A 26,647-nucleotide genomic window follows, 5' to 3' on the forward strand; every position below is an offset into this window, starting at 1 on the left:
TACAACAATACATGGGAACTCATGAAGGGAGGCATTTTTATGAATGTCACTCATTCAGATTGAATTTTATGAATGATATGCCTTTTTTTCCTATTTCATACTGTCAGTCACTGTAGTATTTTTTTTGTCTTATTAGACAGATATAGTAGAGAGAGAGACACTGAATTATCAGGAAGGGAAAGTGAAAGGTGTCACACACCAGACTCTGTATCTATATCTATCTATCATAATACAGTTTTGTGTGTCTGTCTGTCTCTCTGTCTATCCATCCATCTCATCCCATTAGATAACTCACTCTTCGCCAATGTTGCTGTGTCTGGCTGCTCAAACGAACAGTGCCACATTATTTACACTTTTTGGTGATATGATGGTTTACGTCTAGTTGTCTATGCATATTATGATAGGATAGTAGTGCAGCTTTAAGTGAGCAGAGATGGGTTGTTGTTGTTTTTTCTTTCTCTTTCATAGAGGCGTAATGATTAGGTGATGAGGGACTGCTTGTTACTGTAATCACTGGCTGACCTCAGCTGAGACTAAGAGCCAATCATAAAGCCATCTTCGCTGCTGATGGGTTAGGGTATGGTAATGGACGTAATCTCACGACTCCGGGCTTGGGATCTCACATCTTTAAAACCACCTGGTCACCACTTTCATGGACTAGATTAAGAGTGACAGGTTTTGTTCCAACTTTATAAAGTAGCGCTCCACCACCTCTGATGGTGTAATGATGTGTTGAGCGCCTGTGTGGGGCAGCTGTTATGAATGACATGAGACACAGTCACTTAGAGTGTCGGTGGCATCTGGTTTACCAGTGCAGAACAGAACAGCAGGCCTCTTGTCCAATTTCACAGCCATCACATCACAGCTATTCCATTGTTACTGCCAACTCCCAGCAGATTCAATCAGAATCAAATCAGACGTCCTGGGATAGGACGTTCAGTCTGGGAAATTGTTCGCGTAACCTTATCAATTTCTCAAGATGTCATCATGATGAATGAACCATCATGGTTTTTATTTAATTGTTTTTCGAATGTCCACTTTACCGCTCTGTATTTCCCCTCAGTTTATCATAGATGTCTGATGCCAGCAATGTCGCTGTGTGATCATTTTTATTTCTTTGTATCAGAGTGGTTTCCAGGATCTCCAAATGGAGCCTGCGGGAGGAATAGAGACGAATGTCGAGTCTTATCTTTATATGAAGGCTCAGACTAAGCCCTGGCAGTAAACAAGCGCATTATACATGAAATGAGTTCACAAAATGGCATTTCATTGGGATTAAGCACATCATAAATGTTTAGAGGTATTCAGTGTTAAACCTTCTGTCTTTTAACGGTTTTATGCTGTACTCTTAGGTGGGCACTGCACAGTCTCTCTCTCTCACACACACACACACACACACACACACACACACACACACACACACGATGGGAGCGTGTCATAACTGTGCATATCATGCTTCAGCTCACTGCACAAGCCCTGCTGGTAACTTGTCATTGATAGAGACATTTCCACTATGTGTGCATGTTTCCTTATCCGTTAGCATGCGTGTGCAGGCATGTCAGTTTGTATGTTCAAACTAGTGTTCAATATTAGCCATGCAACACCAGCCTGAGAGATTTAAAATGTATCTGACAGCTGCCGGCCACCAGGATGTCTGCCACAAGGAAGTCCATAATACCTGGAGAAAGCTATCCGATAGCATTCCCGGTCATCTCGATGGCATCTGCTTAGTTTTTGCAGGAGCCCGTGAAGTAACACTACAGTTTTATTTGGTGGTTATGAAGTTAGCAGTTGTTGTATTTTTCACCCCAATTTTTTTTTTATATATATTTGTAAAAAAAAAAAAAATAATTTCCCAGCCCCATTTTCACTCTCTGTCAAAAAACATTCAGTTCCAAGGAGCATTATATCTTTCAGGAAGCAAATAAACACCCACATCTGTGATTGGCGAATTTTTGCAGTGCATGCCCTCCTACACGGCCGGGCCATGTACAGACATTCTGAGGTAGTGGCCCAAACCAAAAAAACATTCTAAAATATGGCAGATCAATTATGGAGATGGGAGATGAGGCTGAGAGGGGCACGTCAGAGGGGCAGTGGCTCTAGCCACCGGGACCACCCCCCTGTGTACGTGTTTTGATGCTCGAGATGCCTCGGGGGACAAACTTAGCTCCGCCGTAGATTTTAACCCAAAAAATATGTATCGCTCTTGTGATTAATTGACGCACATTAGTTGTTAAGAGCGCACCTCCTTGATTTAAGTATGCACATTAAGGTGTGTATAGAAGAAAATTGAATGGTGTCATGAATTAAGCATTTCAAATGATTGCATTTCAGGAGAGTGGAAAACAAAAATTATATTTTAAACTGGGGAGATAGCTTCGAGGTATTAAGCTTTGAGGTATGAAGCTTGCAGTATTCAGCAAGGATGCATTGCAATGATCAAAAGTGACCGCAAAGACTTTTATGGACTTTTTTCACCTGGTGACTTCATACATATCTCTGAACGGATAGCAATCCTATTGTGAAAAGACCAGGTGTACTTAAAAGCCCCCTGAAACGCTTTCGAGACTGATATAAATCCGATCACTCAGACCACTTCAGAAGGTGGTTTGAGACGCATTCCAAACAATACTGGACAAATGTATATGCATCTGGTTGTTGAAGCCTTTTATGTAATTTTTACTCATGAAAGAGTTATACAGGCTCCCAGTAGCCTGACATGAAGCGCTAATGCAACAAGCATCGTCACAGATATGACCGCCACAGATGAGTAGCGGAGTATCTCTTCAGCAAGCATATATATTGCATATAGCACTGGAATTGAAGATCGGATTGATATTCAGTGTGCAGGTACACATTTATGTGGCTGTTAAGTGTAAATGGAACAGTTTTAACTAATCAGATAGGGCCTGTTTACATCTGGTCACTTCATTCGTTTTCTCTCATCGGATACCTATCGATTGTGAAAAGACCAGGTGTGAATGACCTCCGAAGCGCTTTCGAGGTGGATTTAAATCCGATCTCTCAAACCACTTCAGGAAGTGGTCTGGGATGCATTCCAGACAAAACTGGACTATGTTAAATGCATTGGTTGTTGAAACCACATTTGTAGATTTTACTCCTCCCACAATGTATACTCCTCATCAAAGTATCCTAAAAATATATATACATCACATTTTCCACAAAAATATAAACCAGCACAACTATTTTCAACATTAATCGTTCTGAAGGACGCCAGCAGCCCTGTAGCCCAAGACTGGTTGCCCACTGAAGCTAAGCGGGGCTGAGCCTGGTTAGTACCTGGATGGGAGACCTCCTGAGAAAACCTGGTTGCTGCTGGAAGAGGTGTTAGTGAGGCCAGTAGGGGGCGCTCACCCTGTGGTCTGTGTGGGTCTTAACGCCCCAGTATATTGACGGGGACACTATACTGACAAAGAGTACCGTCCTTTAGATGAGATGTTAAACCGAGGTCTTGACTCTCGGTGGTCATTAAAAATCCCAGGATATCCTTAGAAAAAGAGTAGGGGTGTAACCCCGGCATTCTGGCCAAATTTGCCCCTTTGCCTCTGTCCATCCTGGCCTCCTAATTATCCACATATACTGATTGGCTTCATCACTGTCTCTGTTTTGAAGCAGGAGTCTGAGACGGATCCATGTGCAACGTTTTATTAATGGTAAGGTGAAGGTAAAGGGTTAAGGGGATATGAGGGCTGGGTAGCTGGTTCAGTCCGTTCTCGGTGGTCAGGCAGGCTTAGTTCAGGGCTGGTAGCACGAATCGAAGTCGGGTCACAGGCAGGGGTTCACTTGGCAGGCTGCACAGAATCAGAGTCGTTAGGGCAAGCAGGGGTTTCAGAAATCAAAGATAGGTTATATAAATTATCCAGAGAATGCTCAGTCATGCAACACAGTAGTGGAACAATACTTCGCAAGGAACACTGAGCCAACGAGCCAGATATACGCTAGAGCTCAGCGTTCATTGCGAACAGGTGCATCGATCATCAGCGCACAAATGATGCATACTAGGCCAAGTATGCATACTCAGTATTCAGGGGACGGCGCTCGAGACTGAATAACGGGCATGTCACTGGGCGCCGTAACAGAGCCCTCTCCCTGGGAGCGACTCCTGGCGCGAAAACCCTGACGGCGGCGAGGTCTGCCGCGGGGACTAGGAGCGGGTTTGTCTGGGTGATCATGATGAAATACTTGAACGAGCAAAGGATCCAGAATATCTTTTGAGTCCACCCAGGAGCGTTCTTCAGGACCAAAGTCCTCCCATTCTACAAGATACTGTAAACGCCCGCCACGACGTCTAGAATCCAGCAGATGGCGCACACGGTACACCTCTTCGCCCTCTATCAGGATGGGCTGAGAACGGGAATCCTCAGACTCTACATTACTGACCGTGGAAGATGCAGTGGCTGGTTTCAATAGAGAAACATGAAATGTGGGAGCAATGCGGAGCTGACGGGGCAGGGCAAGGCGGAAAGACACTGGGGTAATTTGCCGTATAATCCTGTAGGGACCCATGAATTTAGGGCTGAGTTTCTTGCTGGGCAGATTGAGTCGGAGATCCCGGGTGGATAACCACACCCACTGACCGGGCTGATAGACTGGACCAGCACGGCGGTGACGATCAGCTTGTCTCTTAGTGCGATTGACGGCACGTAAAAGATGGGTGTGAGCTAGATTCCACGTCTCCTCACTGCGCCTCATCCAGTCATCCACAGCTGGTACATTAGAGGGCTCGCCGGACCAGGGGAACAGAGGTGGCTGATAACCAAGTACGCACTTGAAAGGCGTTAGACCCGTGGAGTGCTTACAAATGGAATTTTGAGCGTATTCAGCCCACATGAGATACCGACTCCAATCCTCCTGGTGGAAATGACAGTAGGATCTCAAGAAACGAATAATCTCCTGATTGAGACGTTCAGCCTGCCCGTTAGACTGAGGGTGGTACCCAGATGTGAGGCTGACATTCACTTGAAGCATCCGAAAAAAGGCTGCCCAGACCCGGGAGGTAAACTGTGGTCCGCGATCGGAGACAATGTCATCAGGTAAACCATAGAAACGGAAGACCAGATTACAGAGGTGCTCAGCAGTTTGCAGGGCTGTGGGCAGTTTAGGCAGAGGGATAAGACGACAGGCTTTTGAGAAGCGATCGACAACAGTAAGGATCGTTGTATGTCTGTCAGAAGGAGGGAGATCAGTAATGAAATCAACGGCTATGTGTGACCATGGGCGTTGGGGTACCGGTAGAGGCTGTAGAAGACCTGCAGAAAGGAGCCGTGAAGATTTTTGGGTATTGCAGTTCTGGCATTGCTGAACGAAGTTAGTCGTGTCTTGAGGCAGTGTGGGCCACCAGTAACGGTTCCGGAGAATGTGAATCGTAGCAGTGATGCCAGGATGACCAGAGCTAGGCAGCGCATGGACGTGTTTAAGCACCTTCTCCCGGAGCGCTTCGGGCACGAACATTTTTCCTGGAGGACAGTCAGGCGGAGGTTCGGAGTTAGTGTTGGCTTGTTCTAATTCAGTCTCAATATCCCACTGGATGGGACCGAGGACCAGGTCAGGACGGAGAATGTTTTCTTAGCCAGGGAAGACCCAGTATGACAGGAGTATGTGGGGCTTGAAGAACGTAAAACTGAATATTTTCACAGTGCAGAAGTCCGGTGCGCATTCGCAGTTCCTGCGTCATATGAGTGATGCGCCCCGTGCCAAGGGGCCGTCCGTCAACAGCTTCGACTGTGAGAGGAGAAGTGGAGGGAATTAGAGATATCTTGTGCTTATGAGCAAACTCTTGAGACATAAAATTCCCTGCCGCCCCAGAATCGATCAGCGCTGAAGTAAAAAATATTTGATCAACCTTTGTAAATTCAAGAGGCACAGAAACACAGGAGAGAGGATTTAGACTTTCAAGAGTTAGACTCACCGTTGTCTTTTCTTTGCGTGTGGATAGCTGGGGACAGTGCAAACGGAAGTGTCCATCTCCTCCACAGTACATGCACAGCTTTGACATCCTCCGGCGTTCACGCTCCTCCTCCGTCAACCGTGTGGCGTTAACTTGCATAGGCTCTCCAGCCTCCGATGCCAAGGGACCCGGAGAGTGCAGATTGGAGATATGGTGTGCATAAGTCGAGGAGCGGATGCCGGAACGGCGTGATCGTATGAGGTTGTCAATCTGAATGGACAAGTGAATGAACTGATCCAGGTTCCTCCCCTCATCGCGACAGGCCAGCTCAGCTTGAAGGTCGTGGTTGAGTCCCCGTCGATACACCACCTTTAAGGCGCTATCAGTCCAGTCAGTTTGCGCAGCGTAAGTGCGGAACTTGAGCGCGTAATCAGCAGCGGTACACTTCCCCTGGGTGAGCTCCAGTAGGCGGTCTTCCGATCCCTTCCCCTCTACAGAATGCTCGAAAACGGCCGTGAAGCGCTCGAGAAAGTCGGCATAAGAGGTGAAAGCGGTTCCATCCGGCCTCCAGACCGCGGTAATCCACTCCAAAGCCCGCCCCGTGAGAAGAGAACAGATAAACGTAATCTTGTCCATGTCCGTAGCGTACTGAGCGGGCTGCCGGGCGAGATACATGGAACACTGAAGCATGAAACCCTTGCATTTACCTGGATCCCCTTCATATTTTTCAGGAAGAGAAATACGAGTGCTGGAGAATGCAGAGTCGGCGGCTGGCGATAGAACTGGCGCGACTTGCACAGGGATTTCCTCCGTGGGCTTCTGTAAACTCTGCACTGCCTTCACAAGTTCCTCTGTCAACGAGGTTAGATGGGTCAACTGACGATGGTGAGTAGCGAGTTGAGATGCTTGGGCTTTAAATGCAGTAGATAGAACGGACATTGCTGCTGGATCCTGTGGTGGCGAAGTATTCTGTTTTGAAGCAGGAGTCTGAGACGGATCCATGTGCAACGTTTTATTAATGGTAAGGTGAAGGTAAAGGGTTAAGGGGATATGAGGGCTGGGTAGCTGGTTCAGTCCGTTCTCGGTGGTCAGGCAGGCTTAGTTCAGGGCTGGTAGCACGAATCGAAGTCGGGTCACAGGCAGGGGTTCACTTGGCAGGCTGCACAGAATCAGAGTCGTTAGGGCAAGCAGGGGTTTCAGAAATCAAAGATAGGTTATATAAATTATCCAGAGAATGCTCAGTCATGCAACACAGTAGTGGAACAATACTTCGCAAGGAACACTGAGCCAACGAGCCAGATATACGCTAGAGCTCAGCGTTCATTGCGAACAGGTGCATCGATCATCAGCGCACAAATGATGCATACTAGGCCAAGTATGCATACTCAGTATTCAGGGGACGGCGCTCGAGACTGAATAACGGGCATGTCACTGGGCGCCGTAACAGTCTCCTCTCCACCAGTAAGCTGGTGTGTGGCGTTCTGGCGCAATATGGCTGCCGTCGCATCATCCAGGTGGATGCTGCACATTGGTGGTGGTTGAGGAGATTCCCCCCTTACATATGTGAAGAGCTTTGAGTGCTGAGAAAAGCGCTATATAAATGTAACAAATTATTATTAATTATTATTGATTGAAATGAATTTCAACATTTCTTGATCAGCAAATCAGCCTATTAAAATGTTTCTGAAGGATCTTATGACACTGAAGACTGGAGTAATTATGCTAAAAATTCTGATTTGTTGTCACAGGAATGAATATTAAATTAGTAAACAGTTGTTTGAAAATTGGAAAAAAAAAAAAAAAAATATATATATATATATATATATATATATATATATATATATATATATATATATATATATATATATATATATATATATATATATTTCTCTCAGTATACCTGCATTTACTGTATTTATGATCAAGTAAATGCAGTCTTGGTGAGTTTTTAAAAAAAAAAATATTATATGATTTGAAATTTACTCATGGTAACCTTAAAAATGCCATGTGCATCAGAACATCTACTATAATATAATTAAATATTTGCCATTTATATGTGTATTTATGTTTATTTAATAAGAATCAAGGGTTCAAAAACTGAATATTATTAGGTATATTGTTTTGCAGAACATTATAGAAAATTGGAACAAAATCCTTTCAGTTGTTCCAGGGTGAAAACGTCATTTTTAAATTAACTGGTAAACAACATACAGTATTTTGTGTTCTAATATTTTTTTCATGAAAACAGATATTTTTCACATTAAAGTTTCTAAAATACACCTCCGATTTCCTATTGCCTAAAATCCTACCAGTGCCTTCATTATTAGCAGCTGTGCTGTGGTAAAATGTTATCCATCACACATTACAGTGGGGTATCAGTCATACTGTCCTGTAGCAAGTTCACTAATTCATAGAGGTCTAGAAAATATATACCGTACTTTATCTCTCTGTTCTTGACTTTCAAGCACAGAAATAAACTGTTAGACCAGGCATGAATGAAAAATGAATCATGTCACACCTCTCTTTCACCCCTCAGTACATTCACTTTGAAAACCAAAGCCACATATTTGATTTCTCAATCCTAATAACTCATGCAGAACATTTGCCTGTCAGACCAAATATGAAAATCTGGACATTTCCAAAGGACAAGTTGTGATTAAAACATTTTCATCATTTGTTTTTCCATCACAGACTTTCAAAGGCACTTTTTTCTCCCTTTAATTTTGTTCTTCCATCATGAACTTTCGAATTCACTGTTTTAAATAGTGCTGCCTGTCACTGCCAGTTTAAAAATCTAATGCTGCGTCTCGATAAAGACAGATGCACAAGTACACAGATGGTTCTTTGTGTGCCACTAATGAGCAATTAATGATTTTTTACTTTCCCTTTCATATGCGCTGTTCTCTAACGCACAGTCAATTTTGGCCTCGAGAGAAGCAGAAAGTCTGGCTCTTATTTCACACCATTAGTGGGAATTTAGTGCACTTTTTGCCCAATTCATTTTCTCTAGGCATAATTCCTGGCTGAACATGATTACGGGAGCAGAGTTGCTGTTAAATTGTGTGATATGAGCGGAGGTGAATGTAGTGCTGGCCGTGTTTAGCAGTGTTGGGATGTGTGGATTTGATATGGACACTGCAATCAACTTGTCTTATCTGAGGGCTAGATATATGGGACAAAGTTATGATTCCCTTTCTCTGTCTTTATCTCTTTCTCTCTGCAGTTCTCAGTGGCCTTTGTTCCAATGACTGTCCAGAAAAAGTTAAGGTGAGTTCTAATCTTTTCTTCTCTTTCTTGCAAGACACTCCACTCGAGTGGCAATGGCATGTGTGTAGTATCACCAGGCCAACATGCAATCTGTTCCTGCTGATTTCAGAAGAAATCAAACAAATTCAATCACAATGTTCTCCACATTCCCTGCCGCTTTCATGCATTTTGCCTATTTAATAAGCTTTCATTATTTGTCATTGTTAAATTTGAGTTAAATGTGCTTTGAACAACCTGTAACACTGTAAGACTATTTTTCCTCCAAAATAAAACAGAAATTGTAATAAAAGTTAGCAAAATCTTAGGCATATAATGGTAGTTAGTGGTTAACTGATATATTAGAGCAAAGTAGCTGATGTTTGATATATATACACTCATTTAGTCAGTATGGGTTGTTATTTTTAGGTTGTTTTTTGCTGTTGTTTTCTTTAAGAAATTAGTTCTTGTCAAAAGTGACAGTAAATACTTGTATAATGATACAAAATATTTCTAATTTAAATCAATGCCATTCTTTTGAACTTTCCATTAATCAAAGAATCCTGGAAAAAAAAATATTTACCATGGTTTCCACAAAAATATGAAGCAGCACAACTGTCAGAAATTGGTTGCAGTGATGATGCCACAATGATGAAGAATAGACACGAAACTTTCTTAAATAATAATAACTCGGAAATACATAAATAACGGCATAAATCATTGATGACACTGAACCATGAACTGAGAAAACTGAGGGCTTAAATACACACAGATTAATAAACGGAACTAAGAATAGGTGTGAAACTAATGAGTAACTATGGAAACTAACTAGCGAACAGAACTCGGGCAAACCGGAACAGGGAACAGAATGAAAACAAAAACAAAACACAAACTAATATACTCCTGACAACTGTTTTCAACATCTTATAATTTTTTCTTTAGCAGCACATCAGCATGGTTTCTGAAGGATCATGTGACACTGAAGATATGTTATATGTTAATATTACTATTTATTGTATTTTTGATCAAATTAATGTAGTATTGGTAAGCATGAAGAGAAGGAAACTTCTTTAAAAAAAAATCTTACCGGCCCTGAACCATCACATCATTTAATTTATTTCATAAAATATTGGCTATATAATCGACATTAACCAAATATAAGTTGACCACTGCATGTAGGTATGTCTTGTTGATTTTGATTGTCTACGAGTTCTGTCTTGTTATCTTTGTTGTTGGCTAGCTGTTGTGGTCGAGGGCACGTGTGTCACAAAGCTGTCCTCCTTCTGACGAGAAGACAGGCTTTTATGTTCTCACTCTTGTTTTCTCTCTCACTCTCTCTCGCTCTCTCGCTTCTACACTCTCAAGTTGTCTGTGAGGTCTTCTATATTTTTTTACTTTTTCATATTCACAAATTCTTCTTTCTTTTTTCTGGCCTTCTATCTTCTATCAGTCCATCCTTCACCCTCTCCTGTCATCTATTGTGTCTTTACTTGTTTCCATTATCTGTAGATTTAATGCTAAAAGATCTGCTTTAGCTGCGTCTAAAATTTCACTCAATCACTGTTCCCAGTGGAAGGCCAAAGAATTCAGATAGTGGAAAGGAGTGAATGGAAATAAGCGTTGGCGTTTTTATCAGTTGTACGCTATACATCAGAGTGCACTGAGTATACATGTAAAAGAGTGAACATGTAGACAAATCAGTTGCTCTTAATTCGAACAACAGAAGGGCTGACACCATATATAGTACACAATTTATAGAATACTGGGTAATTTCTGACAGCTATTGAGTTTATTAGACAGGAAAATATGTTACTGAGGTGTGTGTGTGTTTTGGAGCAGCACTGTGCACTTGGCAGGGTCTCAAAGCAATTCATTTATTTTGTTAATACATGAGCGACACACACACAGTCAGAGACCTTTGTTCGTTTACTGTCATCCTTCGTAATGAAGGGATAATACATTTTCTGCCCAGCCGTTCATCCTCTTCTTTAGACACGCACAAACACACACAGATGACGTCACGTGTGTTTTCTAACTTGGTGATATGCCGAGTTCAGACAGTTTGCCCTGAGGGCAGTGGATAGCAGAGGGCTCTATGTTTAAATAAGAGCTCTTTAAGATGGGCCGCACTCCTGTCTCGCTCCGACTGGACCCCTGACATACATGTTACAGTCCCACGCTGAATTAATATTCAGATGCTGAAACAGGGACGTTAGTTGTAGAAGCGTATAGTTCAGATGAATTAATGTGTTCTGGATCATAGCATTTTTGCATTTGTCCTATTTTTGCAGTGTTGCATCCTAAACACCCTGCCTGGTTACAGCCAGTGTAAATCATACCTTTGGTTACAGTCAGCATAAAATTAAAATTTACTGTTCACCTATTTTCTAAATTGGTATTTTCCATCTTATTGTGAGCAATTAATTGAGCTCATTGTTTAATCAAAATGTCATAACTGTACCTTTTGGTGAAAATAACAGACGTCTCTGGTGACGTATGCAGGACTGTTAAAACCCATCCCCGCAAACTCGTGTTCATCTACCTCCACTTTTGAGTCCTCATCCTAAATTTTTTTTTCTTTTTCTATAACCTGTTATACTCATGTAACAGATATAGTCACAATACAGGAGAAAAGATATGTTGCTACTTCCATTTCATCACAGCTTTAAAAGGGCAGTGTGCAAATTCTGTGCATCCGGTGGAATTGCAAAAATAATGACTTTTTCCCTAATAATTTGTCTCCCCCTGGGAAGTAGGCAATTTGAAATCTTCCATTTTTGCTCATCAGCATATTATAAACTATTAACTTGATCCAAATGATCATGTTCTTGTTCATGCCTAGTAAATTTGGAGCCTTTGATGCATAACCTGGTGCATTTTCTCTTTGTTCGGGTTCCTGTACACTACTGTTCAAAAGTCTGGGACAGTAAGGAAGGTAGAATGTATATCCAGCCATTCCTCCAGTCTTCAGTGTCACATGATCCTTCAGCAATCTTTATAATGCTGATTTGGTGCTCAAGAATGATCAATGATGAAAATAGGTGTGCTGCTTAATATCTTTATAGTAACCATAATAAATGTTTTTTAGTTTCTTTGAGGAACAGAATAGCATTCATTTGAACTGCATTTATTTGAACTTTTATAACATTATAAATGTATTTACTGTCACTTCTGATCGATTTAATCTGTCCTTGCTGAATTCAATATTTAAAAAATCTTACTGACCCTGAACTTTAAAATGGTAGTGTATGTACATTGCAGTTGTACTTGGATCTGCAGCAAAACAATCAAGAAAAAAAAAAAACACCCCAAAGAGTGTTTTTTTTTACTTCTGGTGAGAATGCAGTCCAACCCACCAACTTATATCCTTCACTGTAACCCATATATAGCGATGGTTGATAACCCTGAGCCTATCTGATGAGTTTGATTCTTCTTCAAAATGTGCCTCTTCTGAAATTGCTATTAATGACACTTCAGTGAAACAGGTGCATGACTGTGTATGATTGTATGACAATTATTAAATCCCACTCAAAATGATACATAGAAATAATGGTGAGAAATACAATTAAATATTTGCCATTTTTTCTTTTTCTTGCTAAAAAACAAAAAAATGGTATAGGGGTTTCTTTGATTAAAGTCTTTTTGAAATCTTCGTCCCACGGTTGCAGTCACTCACTGAAGGGTTTGTTATTCCCCATTCAGTTCTTGTGACGTATTCGTTTATCTCCTTTTAGCTGCCTCTCGCCTCTCTGCTGTCTTAGGCATCACTTTGTTTCCTCTGATGCTTTATCTTCCCACGTTTACATTGTTTCTCTGTGTTCTCTGGCTTGCTCAGTCTCAACTTTTGTCTCTTGCTGTCTAATGGTTTCATCAGCGTGATGGGTTATCCACCTGTCCTTGTATGGTTGCTGTAGCCCAAGGATCTCCAGTTGTTTACTATGCTTTAGCCAATCTGAAGAGTTTAATAGGTTTTTTTTTTTTTACTTTGTAACTTCTGAATTTGCAGACATTATGTTTGGCATTCTTGTCTGGGTTAAATGTTGTCTTCCTGTGTGATTAAAGCTTTGCTTCTTCTGTTCTCCAGTAAGAAAATCTTGATAATAGTAGGTGCTCTGTAAGCTCTGCTACAAACAACCTCCATTGCTTAAGGGGTGGATTTGGGATGTTGTAGTTTTTGAGGTTTCAATTTAAAAGTAGAGTAAATGTGCAGTTACTAGGAAAGGTCACCAGTGCAAGATATACAGTCACATTGTATATGAACAATTTCATAATATCCTTTTATTTAAAAAATTATAAAAAAATTATATTTTTATAAAAAAGTAATGCTTTAGGAATTTAGCTATTTTTTCACAAAATTTATCCAAAGTGACAGTAAAGAGAGATTTATAATGTTACAATATAATTTTGTATTTCAGATAAATGCTAATAATTTGCAAGCCAATTTTCCCTATGGCATAATAAACTTGAACTAAGATGTTGGCGATGGGGTAGGTTTCCCGGTCCAAAGAAATGTGTGGGACTTCAGGTCTCACTGGCGTCAGATTCTCTGGCCGTGTACTTTGCCCTCACTGTTGTGTTTGACTGAACGATTTTCATCTGTATCTGATGCTGCCAGGTCATCCTCTCCCTCATTTATGTCAGTTTGGCACTAGGTGACGAAGAGCTTCTGCTCCAGGATTGTCCCATTTCCTGTCAACATTGTCCATTGGCTGGATTAATCAGCTACAGGGGAACATAATTTACATCAAGGGAATCATTTCACCCCTCCCCACCCATAATCATGCCTCACAAATACATCTGTTTAAAAATGTATGCCCACTTGTTCCTGGCATGCTGTTCATTTGCAGTTCCCAGGGTTATTGTCTGCACAGAGAAAAGTATCCATAATTGAGAAGCTGGCATATTAGCAGGTCTGCCCCATCTCCCCGGCGCTGAGCCAGTGTTGGCCACACGTTACTGCTGGCTGTTGATAGACATCTCTCATGTGTCTCAGTATTTGTAGGAGACTGGAACTGGGCCTGTGTAACCTGTGGTGATTTTTGTGGACTCAACTGAAAACACACACACACTTGCAAACAAGCAGTCAGGGTCATTCTAATTATCATCAATGTCATCAGAATAGCTCCAATGTGCAGGTTTTTAGTGTCCTCCGGGAAACAAGGTCATATTTACAATTTTCCAGGCAACTACAATGAGGCGTATGTGTTTGAATCAATTCACTTAAGGGCTGTTGCATGGTCTCAACGTCTTGTGTGTGCATAGAGTTAAGATGCGGTCACATTTACCAATGTTCTGCGGATTTCCATAAGCCAAACCCAGTAATCGATAGGAAACCACACAATTGGGAATTTAGCGTGAGGGCGAACGGGTTCAAGTTAGTCACATGGATCCACCACACTGAAAGCTGCTTGGTTTGAATAGTGATACATGCTTCATATATCACTATTGATAGCAGACAATGGACCGGTTTTGCCTGCACGTTTTTATCAAATTGTTCTAATGTTACGGCAACTTTAGAGATGGTTGTTATTTGCTTCTTAAAAAGTCGTTTTCTGATTAAAATTCCTTTTGCAAATTGTTTGTCTTTTGTATTTATTATTAATCACTTCTATCCATCCCACAGCCCTTCGGTGTGAACCAGCCTGGCCCGTATGTCATGTACACATCGGTGGACTCGAACGGTTATCTAAAGAACGCTTCTGGTGAGTACACGGCTCAGAAAAGATTAACACTTTTTTGAACATCACACATATCTCTTTGCCCAACATATCCTGCTTCAGTGAGGTAAGAAAAGTCAACCTCAACACACTGCAGTATCTATCTTGACTAGTTCCATTTATTTTGAAGGATCAGACTAAACTAGATTAGGATGATTTTGAATAAACCAATAAAAAGCTTTTTCTTGTCCACACTTAATTCTGGTATTGATTTCGAAAATTTGTTCTGGCATGGTACATTGTGTGAAGGACGCACATTTTTGATTTGGAGAACTGCCCTTTTTTCACTTTAAAAAAAGATTATTCACGCTTGTTAGTAAAAAATCGTAATAAAAAAAAAATATATATATATATACAGTGGGGCAAAAAAGTATTTAGTCAGCCACTAATTGTGCAAGTTCTCCCACTTAAAAAGATGAGAGAGGCCTGTAATTTTCATCATAGGTACACTTCAACTATGTCACATTGTGAAAATCACATTGTAGGATTTTTAATGAATTTATATGCAAATTATGGTGGAAAATAAGTATTTGGTCAATAACAAAAGTTTATCTCATTACTTTGTTATATACCCTTTGTTGGCAATGACAGAGGTCAAACGTTTTCTGTAAGTCTTCACAAGGTTTTCACACACTGTTGCTGGTATTTTGGCCCATTCCTCCTTGCAGGTCTCCTCTAGAGCAGTGATGTTTCGGGGCTGTCGCTGGGCAATACGGACTTTCAACTCCCTCCAAAGATTTTCTATGGGGTTGAGATCTGGAGACTGGCTAGACCACTCCAGGACCTTGAGATGCTTCTTACGAAGCCACTCCTTCGTTGCCCAGTCGGTGTGTTTAGGATCATTGTCATGCTGAAAGACCCAGCCACGTTTCATCTTCAATGCCCTTGTTGATGGAAGGAGGTTTTCACTCAAAATCTCACGATACATGGCCCCATTCATTCTTTCCTTTACACGGATCGGTCGTCCTGTCCCTTTGCAGAAAAACAGCCCCAAAGCATGATGTTTCCACCCCCATGCTTCACAGTAGGTATGGTGTTCTTTGGATGCAACTCAGCATTCTTTCTCCTCCAAACACGACGAGTTGAGTTAGTACCAAAACGTTCTATTTTGGTTTCATCTGACCATATGACATTCTCCCAATCCTCTTCTGGATCATCCAAATGCTCTCTAGCAAACTTCAGACGGGCCTGGACATGTACTGGCTTAAGCAGGGGGACACGTCTGGCACTGCAGGATTTGAGTTCCTGGCGGCGTAGTGTGTTACTGATGGTAGCCTTTGTTACTTTGGTCCCAGCTCTCTGCAGGTCATTTACTAGGCCCCCCCCGTGTGGTTCTGGGATTTTTGCACACCGTTCTTGTGATCTTTTTGACCCCACGGGGTGAGATCTTGCGTGGAGTCCCAGATCGAGGGAGATTATCAGTGGTCTTGTATGTCTTCTATTTCCTAATAATTGCTCCCACAGTTGATTTCTTCACACCAAATGCATTACCTATTGCAGATTCAGTCTTCCCAGCCTGGTGCAAGTCTACAATTTTGTTTCTGGTGTCCTTTGACAGCTCTTTGGTCTTGGCCATAGTGGAGTTTTAAGTGTGACTGTTTGAGGTTGTGGACAGGTGTCTTTTATACTGCTAACAAGTTAAAATAGGTGCCATCAATACAGGTAATGAGTGGAGGACAGAGGAGCCTCTTAAAGAAGTTGTTACAGGTCTGTGAGAGCCAGAAATCTTGTTTGTTTGTAGGTGACCAAATACGTATTTTCCACTATAATTTGCAAATTAATTAATTAAAAATCCTACAATGTGATTTTCTGATTTTTTTTTCTCATTTTGTCTCTCATAGTTGAAGTGTACCAATGATGAAAATTACAGGCCTCTCTCATCTTTTTAAGTGGGAGAACTTGCACAATACTTTTTTGCCCCTGTGTGTGTGTGTGTGTGTGTGTGCGTGCGTGCGTGCGTGCGTGCGTGCGTGCGTGCGTGCGTGCGTGCGTGCGTGCATGTGCGTGCGTAATTTGTTTGTTTGTTTATATGGAAATGAGGAATTAGATAAATATGTTTGTCTGAAAGCAACAATTTGAGATTGGATTGCACAAAGACAATGAATGCAGCCACTATAGAGAATTTTGGAGTTATAATATATTATTTATGATTGTTATATTGTTTTGTACTATTCATTATTAAATAGCTACCTTTTAGTTTAAGTAAAACGTTTATTTAAATATGTTTACATTTAAATAAATTGTTATTTTCAGAGCCAAGTTTCTCTCATGTAGTAATTAAATTACAGCATTATGACAAGACAAATGTCTTTGATTCATTTCTATCCATTGTCACACAACGTTCCATAGACGACATATCAATTTTTGTTGTTGTAGGTCCATTGTATACAAGAGAATTTAACCAAACATCAAAGTAAACTAGACTAGAGCAACCTAGAGATTCTGATCAGTTTGACGGTTGAGATGTCTTGCTTCTTGATTGGTTGTATATGTATCAGTATTTTATATATGAGTGTCTCTCGTATGTTGTTTTGGGCCTCAAGGATATCTGATTGACCAAGTTCAAGATCAGAGACGGGGGCAACAAATGACCTCGTTCCACCTTTCTAAGAGCAGATACGAATAAATTCCTCAGGGCATTGACAGAACTCACATCACTTTGGTGTCAATGACTGTTTTCCTCAAGTCTCTTTTGAAATACATCACTGACCTTGAGCTCTCTGTGGAGCCATTACATAAACAGAATGAATGTTTCTCTTATGTTGTGGTTCCGTGTGTTTGCTTCCACTGGGCCGTGCGTGTGTGTGTGTGTGTGTGTAGACTGTGCTGAAGATCCTCAGCAGAACAGAGAGCAGTATGTGACAGAGCTATTTCAAAGATAAATGACTAAATGGCTTAAAGGACAAAAATTATCCTCAGATAACTGGAAATAATGGATTTTGGGATTTTTTGTGCTTCCATGCTTGTAGAAGACACTATATATTTTTTCTTTCTTTTAAAATAGAATTATGTTCTGCTTTTAAGGGCCGGACCAGAGTTTCTGAACTTGCCTTTGAGTTCTGTCCAATGAAATAACAGTCCTTCTTCCTCTTTTATTGAGTAATCTTTCACTAGCCAGCAAACCACACGGATTTCTGTTATCTTAAATATTTCAACTCTCACATTGTCCTCTTTATCTTTGTTCTTTTCTCTCTACTGTGAAGAGATATTCATTATGGATAAAAGACACGTCTATAAGCAGACAGGGCATTTATAATGCTTTTTGTCATTGTTTTGTATTGAGAGTCTCAGAGTTAAATTGTTTATTCAGACATACTGGTCTATAATGTAAATGTCACAGTAATAATGTTCTTGGTTTGTCTTTATACCTGCTGAAGCAGAATACAAATGAGCAGAGATGTTTGGTCGCTTTTGCTTCTTAATAGTCTGAGTATGAAATTCAATATTAATCTCTGACTTCACCTGCTGTGTGCCAGGCTTGTTTTGATATCAAGGTCAGGATCTAATGTGTTTCAGACTGTCTGTCTGTCCATCAGAAATTTGCCAGGATAGTTAATCATTTAATTTCAAGTCATATAGTCTTTCTGTCCATCTGTCTGCCTATCTATCTATCTATCTATCTATCTAATCTGTCTGTCTGCCTGTTTGTCTGTGTTTGTCTATCGTTTTCTAATTTTTCTGTCGTTCTATCTATTTATCTATCCATTGTCTGTCTGTCTGCTGTGTGTTCTGTATGTTGTTCTCTGTCTGTGCTGTATATTTTGTCTGTCATTCTGTCTATCTTTACGTTTGTCTATCATTCTTTTGTTCTGACATTCTTTCGTTCTATTTATTGTTATATCACTCTGTCTGTATGTCTGCCAAGCTGTCTATATATCTCTCTATAGCTCTATCTATTGTTGTATCTATCATTCTATCGGTCTATCCTCCACACGCAGTTTACTGTGTGAAGAGTTGAGGAGTGACAGGGAATTGATGGCCCTCCCAAAGAAAGCACAGAGGAACAGATAAATAAAAGCAATCACAGTTTCAGCACAGAAAGTGTAAGTAGAGCTTAGTGACACTGCGGCCCATCGTCCCTCCTTGCTCTGCTGCTGAACTTCTTACTACAGTTCTGTGATCAATGTCCTGCTGTAATTGGAGAGATTGTGGCAGGGTGTCTGGGGTCAGCTGAAGGACAGTCATGGGGGTGTATGTCGTACGGCGAGTACAGGCCAGGTTGTATTAGGGCCCTTATTCCCTCAGGCTCTCATTGGCCAGTAATGAAACACAGCTCAGCAAGACTTATTGCACATTTAGACTCGAGCCCAGGACATGGGGACGGCGGTATTTCTGCTGCTGTCTGCACTCGTTCGCTCTCTCGCTCTCTCTCTATTTGAGGACAAAGTAACTGAGGACAAAGTAAGTAACTGAAGTAACCATAGATGCCATGAAGGCAACACCGCTAATGCATTGTCCTGATAGAAAGAAAAAAAACATCCTCTGGAAGTTAGTTTAACTGGAACATTAAAAAGAACTTTTAAATCAGCTTGATCTCCCCACGAGTTATCTTGCTATTAAATTATCTGAACAGAACCCAGTCGACTAAACCAAACAAATAACACTGTGTTTTCTCAATTGGCTTAATTTAGGAGCAACATACAGCTTCTAAGCGAACATCTCTTCCTGCAAGAAATATTCTTTGGACCAATTACGAGTTGATTAGAACTGCGGCTCAAACAACCTATGAAGAATTCATGTAGGTAAATGTGCGTGTGTAGGGGGCATCCTCTCAAGTCATGTCTGAGGATGATAAAGTACTTCAGAGGGTTGTGTTTTCATGCTTGTATAATTGGACTGACCCTTGCAGTACCAAGTTAATGAATGAGAGTTGTAAGTAAACAGAGAAAGGGTGAAGTACGGAGGCAGACACAAGAGGTGGGAGAGGCGAGACTGACGCAGGAGAAGATGCAGATCAATATGGCGCTCGAGACTGTTCTCATTAATTAGCCAAATGAATGTGGTGTATAATGAACAGCCCCTCTGAATCCTCGCAGTGAGGGACACACACAGACACACTTTTACAGTCCTACACACTCATATCCAGGCACAGATGGATTCTGCTGACTTTTTAGCATAGAGTTCTGCAGAGTTAATTTAAACTTGGTCAAATGTGTTAAACAGAGCTAAGATTTCTACTCTCTTATTGGGTAGCTGTAATTTTAGGCAATACGTTGGGCTCTAAAAGTTTGGTTTCTTCAAGCGTCTTGTTGCCACAGTGGATTTTCTTCTCGTAATCCCAGATGGACTTGATGATGGTGAGATCAGATCTCCATGTGGAGCATACCGGCTGTTCTGTCAGAAATCAGAATCCAGAAATCTCACTGGATTATTACAATTAATTGCAAAAGAAATGTTTGGAAATGTAAACTGATATTTCCTACTGACACACTACAGCAAAAGATATCATTAGATTGCTTAAAACCATTTTTGTGAGTGAAAATACTAACGTGCCTAAGACTTTTTGCACAGTACTGTATGTTGTAAGTCTAATGTCTCTGGAGTCGATTGACCATCTTCCTCTCTCTATTCATCCTCATTCACACACTCTCACATATGTGCCGTGAAGTGTAGTTTAGCCCGCAGCTGGAGTGAGAAGTACGATTAGTATTGATCACAGCTTTTGTCCCTCTCTGAATCTCCCAGAGCAAATATAGAACCCCCACCCACTTACAAGCCGACAGGATTATCCCCTCTTTCCTGCGTCTTTTTCCAATGTCTCCTGTGATCAGAAAACACTGTTTTTAATCACGCAGCCTTAAAATATAAGTAGACACGCTTGTGCTGACCATGAGTGTATAATTCTTTATGATCGTGATCTGGATTGTCATGTTGATGGAGCAAAAGAAGGGAGCTCTGCTGGTGCTACCTCCTCTCCGTCACTGCGTATCACTCCAATCCATCAAAATCACAAAGGGAGCACATTCACACTCATCACATATACCGTATCATCTGCTTCCTCCCCATGAAGAGCGATATAATGACTGTGATAATGACCTTTGTTGGAGCCTTTTTTTTCTCTGTAATTGATCTGAACGCCTTCTTTTTCCGTTAAGACAGCTTGAAGCCCTTTCATTATGTTCAGTGCACATGTAAAGAGAGAGACACATCTGACCTAATGCAGTTCTTTCTTCTATAATTACCACTCTTGCTGGCTCTCTTTCTGTCTTGCTCTTGCAAGATTCCAAGCAGCTCTATTGCTGCAATAAACACGGCTATACTGTATGTTGGCGAAGCATTAGTAATCATTATGCATGTATTGGCTATTTTACAGATACATTTTTTTAATGGCAAATGTCGCACATCTTGCGACTACTGTACATTTGTACTTCCTAAGTTTTCCAACTTCCTAAGGATTCACTTGGAGCCTAAGGTTTCACACTACAAATATGATTCACTTGGAGCCTATTGTGAATTATCTGAGGTGGTTTCCCATTTTCTCCCTGATCTCCTTTCTCCCTTCTACCTTTTTATATGTAGACAATGATTCCGCTCTGCAAAACATGTTTTGGATTGTAAGTGCTGCTTTCTAGGTCCATTCTCTTGGTAAGTTTTAGGATGTTATGGTTAATTGTCTGATTGTTGGTTTAGGTGGATTTGGGATTTAATTGCCTCTTCTGGAAATGTATTAAAATAAATATATCATGCTCATCTAACGTTAATATTTTAAAACTAATATTTTGCACACATTTAAAACTTATTAATTTTAGCAAGTCTCAAAATAAATATCCATGGTCATACTCTGCATTATAATGTTGTGATGCCTAAATTCAAATCTGATCTTAAATTATTCATTTTAGTTTTAGTTTTGTCTGAATGTACTGAATGTACTTTATATAGTAATAACTAAGTAATTTTTGATAGCTATTTATTGTCATTGTAATATTTGATTTGGTCTTTTTGGAATTTGATTGATTTGTGTCTCTTTGAGCTACTGTAAGCTCATTGTTGGGGAACAGTATTTACATATAATGTGCACAGAGTACATTTGACTAAGTCTAATTTTTTTCTCTCTCTCATGGAATCTGCATAACAGGCGTGTTTTTACATCTATTTGAAATCCTGCCTGACAAGTCAAAAAATATTATGCTGCAATTTTGCTAAAATATCAGTCTGTTCTTCATGTTTTCATACTTTCTGGCGAGATTGACTACATTTTGACTTAGGACTCTGTGTGAGTACTAATAACTAGGCTGTTATTAGTACTTATAAAGCACATATTAATGCTCTATTCTGCATAACCATATTCTACATCCCTTAATCCTACCCAATACCTAAACTTAACATCCACCTTACTAACTATTAATAAGCAGTAATTAGGAGTTTGAGGAAAAATGAATAGTTAATAGTTAGTTAATAGTGAGAATTGGACCTTAATCTAAAGTGTGACCAAAAATGTTTGTGAACATTTCGTCTTTTTGTGTCATTCAGTCGTTCCAGGTTCTTTCTCTGCCCAACTCTCTGCACTTGATGTCATACTGGCTTTGAGTGGCCATATTTTGTCTCTGCTGTTTTCTGTGACGGTAGCGTGATAAGATGGGAAATGCTGCTGGAGGCCTCTGGAAGACTCCACTTATCTCCCTCAGAGCAGACACGTGTCGCTACACACAAATCAGTGTCTGGATCAAGCCGCCATTTTGGCTCTGCGGCTCGGCGAGCGACTGTTCCTCTCTAACCTCTCTAATCCCTCAGGCCCAGGCAGCATCGCCACCATTTGTTCCTTTTATCGCTTCACAAGCGCCCAATCGACAGGGCAGAGAATGGTTTCTATAGCGACGCTAGACCTGAGATCATTTAACAAACAGGTTTGCTTGGGGAGATGATCTTAGCTGTTGGGTTTAGGGAGAGTGTTTTGTGTGGACACTAGAATCTGTTTTCAGTCTGTTCGCTTCTGATATGTTGTTTTCCTTCCGTCTGTTTATGAAGGATGTATTGTGGATAGCAGATACATTTTTTTAAAGTTAGAAACCGTTACACTTGTGAACCATTTCTCCTTTTCCCCTCTCGCTCTCCTCAGTGCTTTCCACCTGCCTGTTGTTTGTCAGATTGATGCTATTTTCTCTCACACACTTTTTGCCTTGCATGCATTAGAGTACATCTTTTACCACAATGGTCCTACAGCTGTAGTTAGAGAGAAAATGTGCCCTTTCTCTTGTGCGGACTGTGGTTGAGTGAGCGTGTGAGTAGGTGTGTGTGTGTAGGAGGTGAGCTACAGCTCTATTAGCTTGTCTTGCACCTCGGCTTGTGTTTGGCTTGCTGAATCGCAATCCTCTTTGTTTTGTGGATGCTGTCGCTCATATGTGGGCTACAGATCACCCTGTATATGTGGTCTACATACACTACACTTCACCAAACCCTGAACTAAACCACATTAGGTCAAACTTTATATTATTGTGTGTCTTTTACTATTATGTACTTGCATAAAAAAAATTGTTCGGTAATTACATGAAGGGATTTTTTTAAATGCAAATACAATGGGAAAATGTGTATGTACAGAATAAGTACATTGTATCAAATGATTAATTTGAATGTTAGGACATAGTAGATAAAGACACGTTATTTAAAGTGGGACCCAACATTATACACCAAGGTTTTTCAAACTGAGGTGCCACAAAGGTGGCAGGTGTTTGTAGAAGATTTGAAACAACAGAAAAAAGGCTTTTCAAAATGTATTTCTACATTAAAAATTTTATGCAAAGAAAATTACATGCTGCTTTGAAATAATGTTTATTGTGAAATGTGCTGTTCAAAAAAAAAAGTTGATTTAATTGAAAATGTTCAGATTTATACTCGTTCAAAAGGTTTGGGAGGTTTGGGTTTGTCAGTAAGATATTTTTTTTCTTTTTGAAACACTTTAAAAAGTGATAATTTGACTTAAATTAAGCTTTAAAAACCCATTGCCTTAAAATTAATAAGTAAATAAACTGTATGCGTAATTGAAAAAATGAAGTTATGTGAACTTGACAATTCCAGTCTATTTACTTAATTTTAAGGCAACGAGTTTCCTCACTTTTTTAAGTTTTTTAACTTTTTACATTGAAGAATGCTTTTATTCAGCAAGGATGCATTAACTTGATCAAAAGTGACTGTAAATTAATTTATAATGTTACAAAAGTTCTCTCTTTAAAATAAATGCTGTTCTTTAGAATTTTCCACCAAAATATTAATCAGCAGAACTGTTTTCAACATCGATAATAATAGGAAGTGTCTCTTGGGCAGTAAATCAGCATATTAGAATGATTTCTGAAGGATCATGTAACACTGTAGACTGGAGTAATAGCTGATAAAAAATTTAGCATGGGTAGGGGGAAAGATTGTATTACTTCTAGTCAGTATTGTCCAAATATTTTCATAATCATACAGCATATTTGCATATTTTGCTTTGGCTTTAGTAGAATAAAATATAAAATCCAATTCAAAATAATATATTTTTCTTTACATCAGCCTTAAGGTTCTGTTAATTTTTCACACACTACTTCACCACTAGAGAAAGACTACACAAGACCATTCTTGTTTTGTTTTATTTGAGCTGAGGAGCTTTTCCTGGTCAGTGAGACTTGCTCTACATTTTCCTCCGGTCCATTTAATTGATCCTCAGAATGCATCCAGTATTCCATTACTGCTATTATGTGCCAAAGTGAAGTTATTAAGGACACCCTTGTTCTCTCTCTCTCTCCTCTCTGATGCATAATGGGAAATCAGCTTATACACATCTAATTGTTCTTCTCTTTAATGGCATCATTAAGCTGGACACATGACACATGAGCAATGGACTGACCTTTCCCCGGCTGGGGACTGTGAGTGTATTTGATTCAGCAGGACACACATAAAGTGCTCCATCAGTTATATTTAGTTCAAGCATCCTTCTGGTCCAGATTCATTTGATTTTAGAAACTGATTTGCTGATTATACTGTAGTTGTTTGCTTTTTTACAGTTTGGGCTATTAAAAGCACATGGAGAAAGCACATGTAAAGGTGCGTGTTAAAGGGCTGCATTGGGACTGCAATTTCTACAAGCTGTAACAGAATGTGTGTGCGGGCGGACGGGAGTGGAACACACGTTGTGGGAGCGGGCGGTAATGGTCAGATATTCAGCGGGAGCGGGATTAAGAAAACAGACCCACGCAGGGTTCTATAGTGTGTGCTTTAAAAGGGACATTTAGTAAGGTTCAGAAGAGGTCTGTGTTAAGATCTGCACTCATGTTATTGTGTATCAGATTCACTCAATGTCACAGCAGTAGTGAAAACATCTGTCAGACTCCTAAAAAGTGGTCAAAGTAGTCCGTAAGGTTTGTGTGCTATAGTCCAAGTAGTCTTAAACTTGAGAGCCAGATTAGGCTGAATCCTAAAAGTGTGATTTATTCCTGTGATGCAAAGCTGAATTTTCAGCATCATTACTCCAGTCTTCAGTGTCACATGATCCTTTAGAAATCGTTCTAATATGCTGATTTGCCGCTCAAGAAACATTTCCTATTATTATTATTTTTTATAGATATAAATATTATATATTGTAAACTTGAGTACGAGATGAAGACTGATGTCATTGCCTCATGAGAGCTGCCATATTATCACGACCAGCTGAATAGTGCTCAGTTTATCTTGGTAACCCCCTATATCAGATTCAGAATAAGTGTTTCATAGGTGACAATTACCCCCATGAAAAGGGGTTAATTTAGATCGACAGATGTCAGTATAAAGACCACCGTCATATTATTGGTCAGCATAAAATGTCTTGGTGCGCCTTTAAAGGGATAGATCACCAAAAAAATATATATTGTAATTTTCTCACCCTAATGTTGTTTCAAACCTGTATGACATAATCTGTGCACCATAAAAGAAGATATTCTGAAGAATGTTTTGGAGACAGTTTTGGTGACCATTGACTTGGACCATTTGGTGAGCACTGTATGGACCAAAAAACAACACTAAGACATTTGGCAAAATATCCTCTGTTCAACAGAAGAAAGAAATTCATAAAGGTTTGGAATGACACGAAGACGAGTAAATGATGATTTTTAGGGTGATCTGTCCATTTAAAGGATGAGTAGCCTGTAAAATATTATGTTAGTATGCAGGTTCTGCAGTAGTTTGTTAAGGTTGATTTAAAGCTCATGAGGATCTGAGCAGGAGCCCTTAATTTACTGAGTTCTCTTACTGCATCAAGCCTTATTTATGGATGACACTAATGGCAGCTATTTCTTCTGTTTTCTCCTCTTTCATCTTCTCCTTCCCCTCCCTCACCTGTTCATGTCCTGTCTCATACCTTACACATCCCTCCCCCTCACGCTCTGCTGTTTTCTCTTTTACCTTTCACTCCTCCACCCTCAATCCCACTCTCTCCCTCCTACTACCCCCCCCCCCCCCTCTCTCTCTCTCTCTCTCTCTCTCTCTCTCCCTGCAGCGGGGCAGCTCAGCCAGTCAGCTCATCTTGCACTCCAGCTGCCCTACACCGTGCTCGGTCTGGGGCGCAGCGCCAACTTCCTGGATCACCTGTTTGTGGGCATCCCCCGGCCCCCTGGAGAGAAGGTACAGACATACTTTCTCACCCGTTCACAGACACTCTCCATATGGAGGGAGGAATCATGGGTAGAAAGGCCCCGTGAGAGGAAGAGCATGCAGATGGCCTGGTTTACTTCTACCTGCTTTTGTCCTGTATCTGAGAAGCGAAACATTGTGTTTTGAAACATTGTGTCTGATACACACATGTATATAGGTGTATATTAGGGCTGAACGATAC

The 26,647-nt window shown here is 40.5% G+C and overlaps 1 protein-coding gene across 1 annotated transcript in view; it reads left to right on the forward strand.

Annotated features, from left to right (window-relative positions):
* itfg1 (integrin alpha FG-GAP repeat containing 1) overlaps positions 1–26,647 on the forward strand; it is a 135,766-nt gene that overhangs the window by 96,367 nt on the left and 12,752 nt on the right. Inside the window, exons 13-15 of the mRNA XM_079594279.1 lie at positions 9,135–9,178; positions 14,778–14,856; positions 26,312–26,436. Coding sequence (XP_079450405.1) covers positions 9,135–9,178; positions 14,778–14,856; positions 26,312–26,436 — 248 coding nt within the window. The remainder of the gene's footprint in view (positions 1–9,134; positions 9,179–14,777; positions 14,857–26,311; positions 26,437–26,647) is intronic.

Source organism: Phoxinus phoxinus, assembly GCF_949152265.1.
Source record: "Phoxinus phoxinus genome assembly, chromosome: 2".
Classification (NCBI taxonomy): domain Eukaryota; kingdom Metazoa; phylum Chordata; class Actinopteri; order Cypriniformes; family Leuciscidae; genus Phoxinus; species Phoxinus phoxinus.